The sequence below is a fragment of the Magnolia sinica genome, chromosome 14, assembly GCF_029962835.1.
Source record: "Magnolia sinica isolate HGM2019 chromosome 14, MsV1, whole genome shotgun sequence".
In the NCBI taxonomy this organism is placed as follows: Eukaryota; Viridiplantae; Streptophyta; class Magnoliopsida; order Magnoliales; family Magnoliaceae; genus Magnolia; species Magnolia sinica.
In genome coordinates this window covers 58,900,662-58,913,154 of record NC_080586.1, presented here as the reverse complement: position 1 = coordinate 58,913,154, position 12,493 = coordinate 58,900,662, and the positions used below count along the sequence as shown (strand labels likewise).

At 41.1% G+C, this 12,493-nt stretch overlaps 1 protein-coding gene across 1 annotated transcript; it reads left to right on the top strand.

Annotated features, from left to right (window-relative positions):
- The first annotated feature begins 279 nt into the window (after positions 1 to 279).
- LOC131225840 (kinesin-like protein KIN-14L) lies at positions 280 to 11,975 on the top strand. The gene is made up of 20 exons (XM_058221435.1): positions 280 to 430; positions 577 to 734; positions 843 to 983; positions 1,635 to 1,890; positions 2,409 to 2,500; positions 2,598 to 2,669; positions 4,117 to 4,218; positions 5,242 to 5,316; positions 6,304 to 6,385; positions 6,664 to 6,759; positions 6,838 to 7,011; positions 7,092 to 7,198; positions 7,303 to 7,478; positions 7,613 to 7,780; positions 7,877 to 8,127; positions 8,238 to 8,401; positions 8,931 to 9,254; positions 9,520 to 9,854; positions 10,740 to 10,900; positions 11,415 to 11,975. Exons 1-20 carry the CDS (start codon positions 364 to 366, stop codon positions 11,489 to 11,491), a joined length of 3,078 nt encoding a protein of 1,025 aa, XP_058077418.1. The 5' UTR covers positions 280 to 363; the 3' UTR covers positions 11,492 to 11,975.
- The last annotated feature ends 518 nt before the right edge of the window (positions 11,976 to 12,493 follow it).

Genomic DNA, 12,493 nt, shown 5'->3' with positions numbered 1-12,493 from the left:
ACAGTTATTGGACGGATGAGAATGAAAAGATCCAACGGTCCTGAGTCTACAAACATGTGTGCACGAATCAGAGATTAGAATTTTGTAAATAATCTGATATTGAGCTTGTAATTTGGATATTGTGAGCTGCACAATCTAGTCGGTTTCATTTGAGTTAATACATGCCACGTGTACAATTTCTTAGTGCCTGTGTATCAAGCATCATACGCTTTCTGAGTATCAGGCAATCTCTGATTCACCAGAACCAATGCGAAAATCAAACACTGCAACGTTCGTCATTCCCCGTAAAAATCCCAATCTCTCTCTCTCTCTCTCTCTCTCTCTTCCAAGAAGGAGAAGATAGAGCCCTGGAACTGATCTTGAATGGAGGATGCTTGTAGAATCCCTCTCCATGATTCTCATTTGGCTTCAAGAAGAGCTGAAGAAGCAGGTTTCTCTCTCTCTCTCTCTCTCTCTCTCTCTCTCTCTTACTCATCTTTCCCTCTTCTCCCTCTCTCAAACAATGCAGCTGACGATTCTAGGGCTTTCTGTCTCCCTTTTTCTTTCTTTTCTTCTTGTATGGTCTGATTCTTGAAGCTTTGAGGAGGTTCCAAGCTGCTGAATGGCTCGAAACCCTGGTGGGCCCCATCGGCCTCCCCTGCCAGCCATCGGAGCCTGAATTCCTCTCTTACTTACGAAACGGTCTCTTCCTCTGCAATGCCATTAACAAGATCCAACCTGGAGCTGTACCCAAGGTATTTTTTTATATATATAAAAATTATAAATTATTTCTTCTTTTTTATTTTAAAAACTTTCTTGGAATTATTTTTAAAATTTTCTTTTATTTTTAATTTTTTTTCAAGGTTGTTGAGAACCATTCATCATCAACGACTGCCGAATCCCAGCCGTTGCCTGCTTATCAGTACTTTGAGAACGTCCGGAACTTTCTGCTCGCCGTCAAGGAATTGAAGCTGCCTGCTTTCGAAGCTTCCGATCTTGAAAGGGTAAGGGGTCTTGAAATTGCAGGCCAGTTTCCTCTGCAGGTGTGACTCATCTTTCAGTTACCCAAACCATTTACCTTGGTGGGCCCCACCATGGATGAGCAATGTCACAGGGAGGTCTGCCACTCAATGGTCTGAGCTATCTGGTAACTTGCCAGCCAATGGACGGTTAGAAAGGAAATATGACCATCAGTCCATATGCAACAGGAAAAGTCCTGTGTTTGTATGGCTGGGAGCCAGTGTCTTCTGCAAGTGGGACCCATCTTTCAGTTAACCGAGCCGTTCATCTGGGTGGGCCCCTCCATAGGTAGGTGATGTCGCAGGGAGTTCTGCCACCTGATGGTCTTAGATCTCTGTTAACTTGCCTGTGAACGGACAGTTAGAAAGGAAATTTAGCCAACAGTCCATGTGCAACAGGAAAAGTCCTCTTTTTATATGACTGGGATTGTTAGATGGAGGCGGCTTTTAGCCAATGCCCATCCTTGCCGGGACCTGCCTGATGAATGGTCTGGATCACTGAAGGGGGAGACTCACCTGAGCATACTTGGATGAAAATGCTTGGTTATTGCTTCAGAGCACTGCTTGATTCTTCAAACAAGAGGCTCATTTCTATCTCTTTCAATATGTTGTTTGCTATGGCTTTATTTGTTTCAGGATACATTGGAGGCTGGATCAGCAGCCAAGATTGTTGACTGCATTCTAGCCCTCAAGTCCTACCATGAGTGGAAGCAGCTGGGTAGTGGGAATGGATCCTGGAAGTATGCGAGATCTCCAATGGTTTCACACCTGGCTGGGAAGATACATTCACATGTTGCTGCGTCGAGTGCCTCGGATGCTTGCAGGCGTTTGGACATGTTGGCCACGTCTGAGAAGCAACAGCTTGCCGAGACTGAAACCCTGATGCACGGAGGTTGTAATGTAACTTTTCTCTTCAGCAAATGATTTCTTAATATGTGGTTTTTCATACAATGCTTGGGTTGGTCCAGTGGCACTTCTGTTCAGACCAGTGTTCCATTCAGTCAGGCAGGTTCCACCTTTCAGTTATCCATCGTTCATCTGGTCATCATGGATCGGATGATCTTAGACATCTGATTATTGGCCTTCAAATAGATAGTTAAAAATTAAAGATGTAAGAGATAGCTTACAGTCAAATGCAATGCGAATGCCAATCTGGGAGATTTCTGTCTGTTGGTTGATTGGCAAGATCTTTGTCCTCCTCGGAAAATAAGTCCGCTGTCCATGATGGTGGGGCGCACCAGAAGAATGATTAACCACTAAATGATGGGCTTCACCTGTTTGGAATGATGAACCGAACAAAAGCAATTCGAGTTCAGTGCATCGTGTAATTCATCTTTATTTATTTATTATGTTTCTTAGAAATACCAATTGGTTTTAACTGTCTTATCTGTCATGTTTCAAATTTGGTAGATACGCTGGTCAAGGTGCTTGCTGGCTGTTTGTTTGATTCTAAGGAGAACATTGATCAAAACCTTTTGGTTTCTTTTCGTCATGGCAATCAGGTTAAATTTTGTCGTTGGGGTTGATCTGAATTTTTAGTCTACTTTCCCATCAATTGAGAAAAAGGCAAGCTGTTTCTGAAAATGCCTTGGCTTGCAGGATTCATGCAAGTTGTTGATTAAGATGCTTTCAAGCTGCTCTCTGGAACAACTGCTAAACAAGTACCCCAAGGTGAGTTAGATTTGTGGAAAGATAAGGGTCTTCCTCTTGTTAAAAATAAAAGATTAGAAATTCATTATTGCCTGTTCATTCGGGGATTTTATGTTATTTCATTATAGAGAGGGAACTCAACAACTGTTTGGTCATGTAATATTCAGATGTGTGGGTAGATTTTGGACACAGAAGATGTTCACTCTCACATCATGTACTTTTAGGGCCTGTATGGGAACATGGAATTGAAATCCTGGATTTTTGGTTTTGTCTGGCAGCATGGATTTTTAAAATCTTGGATTTCAGAAATTGTGTTTGGGAGCTTGGATTTTTGACTCTTGTATTCTTTGAAATATTTTGTGGTATATTCTCTGGATGATGAATGTGATGAATTACATGCACTCAAATATTCTAAACACATCATACACGTGCAATATATGACAATCATTGCATTGAGCTCATTGGCAATTCCAAGCTTTTGGGGTCCTAAAAAAGTGGGCCCACTAATTTAGGAATTGGTGGCGGTGTCATTTTAGGTTAAGAGACAAGAAGTCAGGCTGACTTGTGATTCCGGTAGGCCACACCAAAGAAAACAATTGGTAGAGACGTTCACCCTTGATTTGTATAGGGCCCATGAAATCCACTCCAACCATTAGATTCCACAGAAAAATTTAGGCCGGTGGCCCAAAAATCCTAGCCATTTGTGATTCACATGGGCCACACTAATGGAAACAGTTTGGAGGGCGAGCGTTTCCTTGTATACTATTTCCAATCATGTGGTCCACCTCAATTACAGATGGAGCCGATTTCTGGGCCCTTGGCTTGGTGGTCAAGGTAGATTTTACATAAACATCATGGTAGGGCCCACCCAATTCGCCGACCCATTTGCTCATAGGGTGGCCGTGACGGAAGGTAGTGGAATGATAATCATATCAGTTAATGAGTAGCTTTTTGAAAAAGGTACAACAATGTAAATTCTATATTAATTTGATAGTTTTTTTTTTTTGTAAAATTCCCTTTTTCATCTGGGTATTTGTAGTTTCTCTAAACACAATCGAGCATAAGTTGTATTCTTTATCTTATCAAGTACAAGCATGCGCTTTCAATTGCGTTTTGTCACACTCTGGAGATTCTTGATATATGCAACAGTTACATGTATGCATGTTTGTCCAATTATGTATGTTTGCATGCGTATGTGTATAATTTGTGACCATTGCTTTGCTTAATGCAAGATCGCACTTGAGTGCAATGTGTAATTAGCAACATTCAATTATATGCATGTTTGTCCAATTATGTATGTTTGCATGCGTATGTGTATAATTTGTGACCATTGCTTTGCTTAATGCAAGATCGCACTTGAGTGCAATGTATAATTAGCAACATTAAATAGTCTCTTTGTTATTGGTCATTCTTATCTTTTATATGTCATGAACTCAACATATTATTAATTATTTTCGTCCAATGGCAGTTACAATCAGCTTCTAAAGATTTTTTGGTGGAAGCAAATAGTTCGTTTGCTAGCTCGATATCTGTGCCGCTGGAAAATTCCTCTGCAGTTAGAACTGATAAGGTATGGCTTCTTCTTTAGTGGAGTTTTAAGCATGGATCTCCACATTAATTTATTGTAAAGTGATTTTGACTGAGTACTTGTTTGCTATTAGACTATCATGTAATGAAGATATATAGAGGTCCCCAAGTATTGATCACTTGGTCCACCTCCAATTAAGTCATTTTGTTTTAGGTTACCTGCATGTTCCACGTAACCAAATTCACATAAATTGTATGCTTATTGTATATGATGTTTTGGCAGCAAGACTATTCTTACAAAGCAAAATTTCCTTTACATGGCGATGCGGTTGGAAGTACACCTGAAATACATGGTGATATGGTTGGAAGTACACCCAAACCTAGGGTGGAATGGGCCAGGTTATGGCTGGTTCACAATCAGCCGATTTATCACTCTAGCTTGAAAGTAAGGCCTATGCCCTGAACTGTTTGTTTATTGACACGAAGCCCAACAAATATCAGTCATAAAATAATAGGATTGTGCATAGGAATACATGGTGATATGGTTGGAAGTACACCCGAACCTAGGGTGGAATGGGCCAGGTTATGGCTGGTTCACAATCAGCCGATTTATCACTCTAGCTTGAAAGTTAGGCCTATGCCCTGAACTGTTTCTTTATTGACACGAAGCCTGACAAATATCAGTGATAAAATAATAGGATTGTGCATAGGCCTATGCCCTGAACTGTTTCTTTATTGACGTGAACTCCCGACCGATATCAATCATAAAATAATAGCATTGTGGGGAGGTGGAGGGAGAGAGATCACTGCTGGAATATTCATTGTGAATAACAAAAGCCTAATTTCTTCAACACAATGTACAAGATCACCGTTGGTAGTATTCTTTCTATAGAAAGTGCACAATTTGTTGTATGCATGGACTGGAAGTTGATTTCTGGTTGTTCTTTGAAAGACTATTATTTGTCCCAACTCAAAATATCTTTTGTTGCTACTATATTGCAACTAATTAGCAATTATGATATATCATGATATATCATCTTGTTTGATAACGTGTTATTATTTGCAGTGTTGCCATTCACGCTTGAAAACGGGTGACTGCAACCATTGGAGTATTTTAGAGGCACAAGAAAAAGATTTACTGGTGAGATTATATTTTCCTGCCTCACTGTCCTCACACTTGTATATATTGAAGGATGGAGAGAATGGGCTTTCTTACACTAGCAAAATATTTTGTTACAATTTGGAGTTTGATTGAATGACAAGAGTATTAAACCAAGAATCATTGTTATTTTGACATGGAGGTGGAAAATGAATTACGCATGATAATGTTTTCAACATCTTAAATATTTGATTGAAAGTTTCTAGAATGTTCCATTGAAAGGAAACAGTAACTTTGGTCAATGGCATGGAATTTGAATTTACAAATTCTTATTGAAGTCTCAGAGGCAACGAGACCATGCAATAAAAAAAAATCTATTATGCGTTAATGAGTACATTCTAAGGCAGTTCCATTTTTCTTTTATTGTATTAGTTCTTGGTATGTTACATAAAGCACCTATGTATTAGTTTATTACATGGTGACTGTGGGAGTTTTGTGCTCTCATCAAGGTATTGCATAATGGTAATGGTGGCTGTAAAAGCCACCTCCGTTACATTTATGATACGGGCTGTAACTGCTGTTGTGGCCTCCTTTTTTAATGGCTATTTCAGCCCCGTAATGGTCCGTTACGGGCCATTTTTCCTGTAATGAGTCACAGTTACCACCATTACCATCACATAATGGCAGTTACGGCCATCACATAACCATTTTTGAATACCTTGGCTCTCATTGCCGGTCTCAATCCCAGGTGAAAGAGGTGGGTTGCATCAGGTTGGCAGTTGCGTCAAACTTTTTGCTATAACTGTGATCATGAATCCAGACCATATGATATTCCAAATTCACGATAGGGTGTTTCCCTTGCCCTTGATAGAGTGGAATGGCGTAAAAGGATTCATGCAGCTGACCCCAATTAGTTGGAATTAGGCTTAGATGATGATGATGATATTAAATGAAGCATCCTCTAGGATGGCTCATGCATTTAACTTAGTAATTCAAAAGATGAAGTTGCTAATGGAGTTTATGTTGCAGGAACTGAAGGATTTATTGCTAAGGGCAAAGGAGGACTTCAAAACTTTACAATTGCAACTTCAAAGTGATTTAATTCAATTGGGTATGTTTCCATATGAGAATAAAGATGTCATAATAGATGATTTTTTTTTCAATTATTCATCATACCCAGAGCTCAAGTACAAATTGTGAACCCTGAAACCATACATATAACCCCAGTAATGTACTTTTTCCTTATGATGTTTTGGTTTACCTCTATGATGTTTGTGGAGGAACCCAATAGAAATCCTGAGAGAGTTTCAGGGAATGAAATATCCCAGCGAATCAGCTTTTATGCTCTCAAGCTGTGTGCTTATGCTTGCTTCTTTGCCATTGGTTCAGGAAGCCAAGTTCAAGGGCTTTCGACTGCTGCTCTTGGATATCATCGAGTAGTAAAAGAGAACAGAGATCTTTATAACACACTTCAGGATTTGAAAGGTTGGTGTACTTCCTGTAAAACAAGACTTTTGCATTGTCATGTTTAAGGAAGTAACTCTTGGTTATATTTTTCTTTAGGGAATATTCGAGTGTACTGTAGAATCAGGCCTGCATTTGGAATTGGAATTAGAAGTACAGTGGATTTCATTGGAGACAATGGCTCGCTGATCATTGTAGATCCTCTGAAGCCACAAAAAGATTCACATAAATTCTTCCAGTTTAACAAGGTTTTTGGACCAGCTGCTACTCAAGGTTTGAATCATTTTTCTTTTGAAGTTTCGAATACCCTTGAACTGATTGTATTTCTCATCCAAATTGGATAATTTTGGCAGAGGAGGTATTTAGGGACACTCGACCTTTAATCAGGTCTGTCATGGATGGCTATAATGTATGCATTTTCGCCTATGGTCAGACAGGATCTGGCAAAACACACACTATGGTAATAGTTTCATCTGATTTGTCAACAGTAACTCAAATTATAGTCTTTGGTGAGTACCCATTGAGTATGTTCACCTCTCTGATATATATGTCTTTACATGTCAGTGTGGTCCATCGAGCGGATCTAGTAAGGATATGGGAATCAATTATCTGGCTCTCGACTATCTCTTCCAGATATCTTGTAACAGGAAGGATGTTATGAGATATGAGGTTCGCGTTCAAATGGTGGAAATTTATAATGAACAAGTCAGAGACCTTCTTGCAGAAGATGCATCAACCACAAAATATCCTTTCATCACAGCCTCTTTCTTTCGTTTTTTTCTTTCTTTATTCTTCTTCTTATTTTTTCTCTTTTTCCGCTCTTTATTTCAGTAAAACTCAGCCTTGTGCATGTTTCTTGATTCTTAACTACTAACAAATTAGAGATCCGGAATGGTGTGGGCAATGGTGGGTTGAATCTTCCAAATGCTAATATGCACCTCGTGCAGTCCACCATGGACGTTCTTAATCTGATGAAACTGGGTGAGATGAACCGAGTTGTTTGCTCGACTGCAGCAAACAACCGAAGCAGCCGTTCACACAGGTTGGTATTACAGCTTGATTAAGATGCCTTATAATTTTTATGGTGATGATGATGGACTGGTGGTGGTGGTGGTGGTTTTGTTACAATCGGCTGTAGTGTCGTGACGGTCCATGTGCAAGGCAAAGATGCATCAGGAGCTGTCCTTCGGAGCTGTTTGCATTTGGTGGACCTTGCAGGAAATGAGAGGGTGGATAAATCAGAAGTAACAGGAGATAGGCTAAAAGAAGCACAGCATATCAATCGGTCCCTTTCCTGTTTGGGAGATGTAATTGCAGCCTTGGCTCAGAAAAATTCCCACATACCCTACAGAAATAGCAAACTTACGCAACTCCTGCAAGATTCCTTAGGTTGAAATCTATTGCCTTTATTCTATGCAAATGATGTGAGGTTTAGATTGGAATGCAATAAAGTGGGCTGTTCTGATTCAATTCCATTCCTGAACTACTTTTTATTTTAGGTGGGCATGCAAAGACGCTAATGTTTGCTCATGTGAGCCCGGAAGCAGATTCATATGCTGAAACAATCAGCACTTTGAAGTTTGCACAAAGGGTGTCGACAGTTGAACTTGGGGCTCCTCGTTTGAACAAAGAAAGCAAAGACATCCGTGAACTCAAAGAAGAGGTAAGAGTTACTAGTTATGGTGTCAGTGCGTGCCATTCTCATAAAATGCCTTTTTGTAATTTAGTATCTAAATGTAAGTGAATCTTGCCAGCCAAAAATCTAAGAATCATAAGGCAGAAAAGACAACCCCATCTACATGTGGCCACCTTGTGATGTGTGTGGGACATCCAAACCATGCATCCCTTTCGCTTTATGCTAACATTATGGTCATACATGTACAAGAATCACACATGCAACCCGCCTGATGTTTGTGTTCATCTACAAGGCGCTTTATGCTTTACAATTGGCTGCCTCTGTGGGACGTCTGAGCTGTGCACCAGGTGGGCCCTATTGCATGTGTGATTCTTGTACATGTATGACCATCTGAATGTTAGCATTTTTTGTTTTTTAACATTTTATACATTTATGATGCATGTGGTGAGTTTATTGGTCCTCTCAAAGCATCAAGTTATTGAATTGAGAAAACATTAGAAAGGAAAAACACCTATTGGTTGTCAGCATTGACGTTGTTGTGATGAAAATGTTGCAGATTGAGGGCCTCAAGAAGGCTTTAGCAAGAAAGGAAGGGGAAACCACATTCTCGTCATATAAACCAAAGGAACTGAGATCACCCATTGGGAATTCAAACCTTAAGAGTGATCGCACTCCCCCTCGGCCTCGACGATTGAGCATTGAAAACCCAAGCATTGTAAAGTCTGTGCTGTTGGCGAATTCAGAGGACAAAAAGGTGTCTAAATCCTTCAGTAAACTGAAAATCAGAACAGAGCGTTCTCCAACCCGTCTTCGAAGGTTGAGCTTGGAAGGCCCGAATTCTGGGAAGAAGATCCGATTTCCGATTAAAAAATCAGAAGATGTAAGTCTTATTTAAAAGGCTTCAGACATTTGTTTCCTTTGAATGATGGCTTGATTTAGGCCGATTAGGCTCATCCCCAAAATGCAGCCAGGAACATCTGCCACCTGAAATGAGAATGTGGCAATTGCAGACTTCGTCTAGCACATCACCACATCTGCATTTTGAGTGATGTTGTTCCAAACAGTCGTGCTTCCCAAAAATAGCAGATAAAAGGGATTTGAAAATTGCACGACATCTCATGAAGGTTTCTGTAATTCAATTTCAGGATGCAGAAGCGAATTCTTCTGGGAGTGAAAATTGTAACAGCATTGGCAGTGGCAGTGCTGTGACTCAAGTTTTTTCTCATCACAGTTCTATTCCTAGAAACACAGCTTCTCAGGCCCAAAGAACAAAAACAGAGAGCAGAATGAGAATTCCGCTCCAACTACCAAAAACTCCCGAGTTGCCAAGCTCAAGAAAATTGGATCCCAACGCGACAGAAAATGAGCCTGGTGTTGGAAGTAAATCCCAGCTGTCCAATTCAAGCACCAGCAGAAAAGGATCTCAGATAAGAAAATCACTTCAGACGATTGGGAAACTAATCAATGGCTCCGAGAGAAGGTAAATGTACTCATGTGATAGTATCACAGTCAACCATAGTGAGTTATGTCGAACTTTGCTATGCTCCACATGGCATAGGACATTTGAATCGTGCATCAGGAAGGGGCACAGATGTATGTATGTTATGGACTGTGGACACTTTATTTTATTTATTATTATTATTATTTTTAAAGGTGTGTGCTCCTGTTGTACAGGTAGGGGCCCACGTGATGTATTTGTGAAATCCAAACTGTCTATCAGATGTGTGACCTCAGCCAATAAAAATCTCATGTGGGCTACACCATCTGGAACAAGTTGAAAGTGGATGCCTAGTGTTGATTTGAACAGAGGGTCCACCATGTAGTTTATCTGCAATCCAGGCTATTCATAACTTTCATCTGGCCTGGATGAAGGATCAAGCCCAACATCAGGCTGTTTTGCAACTCAGGTGGGCTTTGGTGCAAATAAAGGGTGGGAATTCTCTCCTATCTTGTTACCCGTGCTGTGAACCACCTAATTGTTGAACTGGATGGGCCTCGGTGCAAGTTAAGGGTGGAAATTCCCTCCCATCTTGTTCCCTGTGCTGTGGACCACATAAGTGTTGGATCGGGCTGATTTTTGACGTATGGGGCTAACATGAGCTCACGCATCTGATGGACAGGTTGGATATCCTGCATACATTATGTGGGCCTCATATCTCCCTGGTACTACCATAACTTTACCGTTGTACCGGTGTCACTGGAGCACGCTTCTGTTTTTAACAGTGCATGGTTCCGATCGTGTGGCTCACCATGCCGATCTAGCATGGTGGGGCCTACCTATAATGTGGAGCTGTGTGTGGGCTTAGCAGAAGTATGTGTCCATTCTAGCATGGTGGGTCTAAAATAGTAACCTGTTGATTTACAGGAATCGTCAGGATCCGTTGGAAACATGTTCTCCTATCTACAGCAAAAGTAATATTAATGATGGGAAGGCAGCCAATACAAGGTTGTTGAGGAGGCAATCACTGACCGGTGGATTGGATAGCTCTCGAAGATCTTCCCTAGGTGGGAAGTCAACTGATTCCTGTGAGTTATATAAATTCCTATTACAAATTAAAACTGCTGATAGCCATGTTTTTCTTAGTTTCCAGTCATGCTTTCATCTTATTTTGCTAATTCCCATACGTACCAATGATTCCCACACATCAAGAACATCCAGGCTGCCATCAGATGGACAAATGAGTGGCTACAATTTTATCATCTGCTGCACATCGATGCATGCGCCTGCATTGGCCATGTATGGAATTAGCAAAACAAGTCTCCCATACACGACGTTTGCTGTTATCCCAGGCTGGTACCTCACAGCCCACAAACTCGACGTAGGATGATTTTTGGGGCACCTCCTGTCCATCGTCGGGTCCCCATTTGAACGAGTTGGATCCGCCTCCAACCCATTTGAACGAGTTAGATCCTCCACCCCTCCACAGGATAGGCATTGTGTGTAACAGTTAGTGATGATCAATCACACTAACATTCTATGCATGCACATGGGAGTCGCGTATCATCTAATCTAATGGTCATGGATTCAATTGATTTGCAGGCCCAAATGGAGTTCGGAATGCGACGACGCCCCCACCCGTCCTCCCATCCACCGGAGCGACCAAGCGATGGTTGTGAAGCTGAGCGCTGGTGCTTCTTCTTGAAGCTTTTTTTTTATCAGCTAGAGGAAAGCATTGGTGCGATTGTGAAGACAGCACTGCAATGGTTGTGTGATTAAGAGCTGAGATCTTATGTGCATTCTTCTCGAATTCATGTAGGCCATTTGATCAAAATTTGCACGTGCGGTTGGTGGTGGGTCATGTTCAACAAAATGCTTGGCAAGGGAAGTTAAATTGCAGCTGAAGATCCAATGACAAAGTGAAGAACCAGTAGCAGTATGGAACTCTTACCTGCATCCAATAGGGAATTCTCACACTTGTTTTATGATTATAAAGGAAATTCTCTATGGTAGAAAATGGCCATGTGGCCCATGAAAAAGTTCAGGGGCTCGGCTAGGATCTTGTCCTTGGCACACATCTGACACACACCATGTTTTGTTGAACTTGTACTAGTGTAACTCTTCCCTCATCAGAAAGGAAAATTCTCAAAGAAATTCTCAAGAGTTTAGTTTCTACCCTGCTTTCCAGGTTCTTAGATCATCCAAGTGGGCCCGGAACAATCAGGTTTTCAGACTTTACAACTGGTGTTGAAGAGCGTATGAGGGGACCCGGACCCGGACCCGTTGTTCTGTCATCCAAGCCACTGATATGGCAAGAGTTCCCATGGTTTGGCGATCCAGACCGTTGATCTGATGGCCCCCTCATTGGATGGTGGATGCCACAAAAAAACTTTCAGATTGGATTAATCCAGTTAGGAGACTCGTGAGGCATCTGTAATCCTTGCTAGCAATCATTAGATCAACGAGCCAGTAGAAAGGAAGTGGGCCCCACTTGTACGAAAAATGTGTACCTTATATTTCCTCTAGTAACTTCTCAATTGTGGACCCCATTTTGGATGCAGCATAGCCCAAAGATAGATAGACCATCTTAATTATCTGATTTTGCTTGCTGATGATTTTCATTTTAGTTGTCCATCCAAAATCTAGGGACCGAGATTAGACAATTAAGATCATCCAATCAG

Bases quoted from the DNA above. Each gene is read 5' to 3' on its own strand.
- LOC131225840 (XM_058221435.1), top strand. From the start codon at position 364: ATGGAGGATGCTTGTAGAATCCCTCTCCATGATTCTCATTTGGCTTCA. The intron at 1,891-2,408 runs GTTGTAATGTAA...CAAATTTGGTAG, and splicing joins TGAAACCCTGATGCACGGAG to ATACGCTGGTCAAGGTGCTT. The intron at 8,402-8,930 runs GTAAGAGTTACT...AAAATGTTGCAG, and splicing joins TCCGTGAACTCAAAGAAGAG to ATTGAGGGCCTCAAGAAGGC.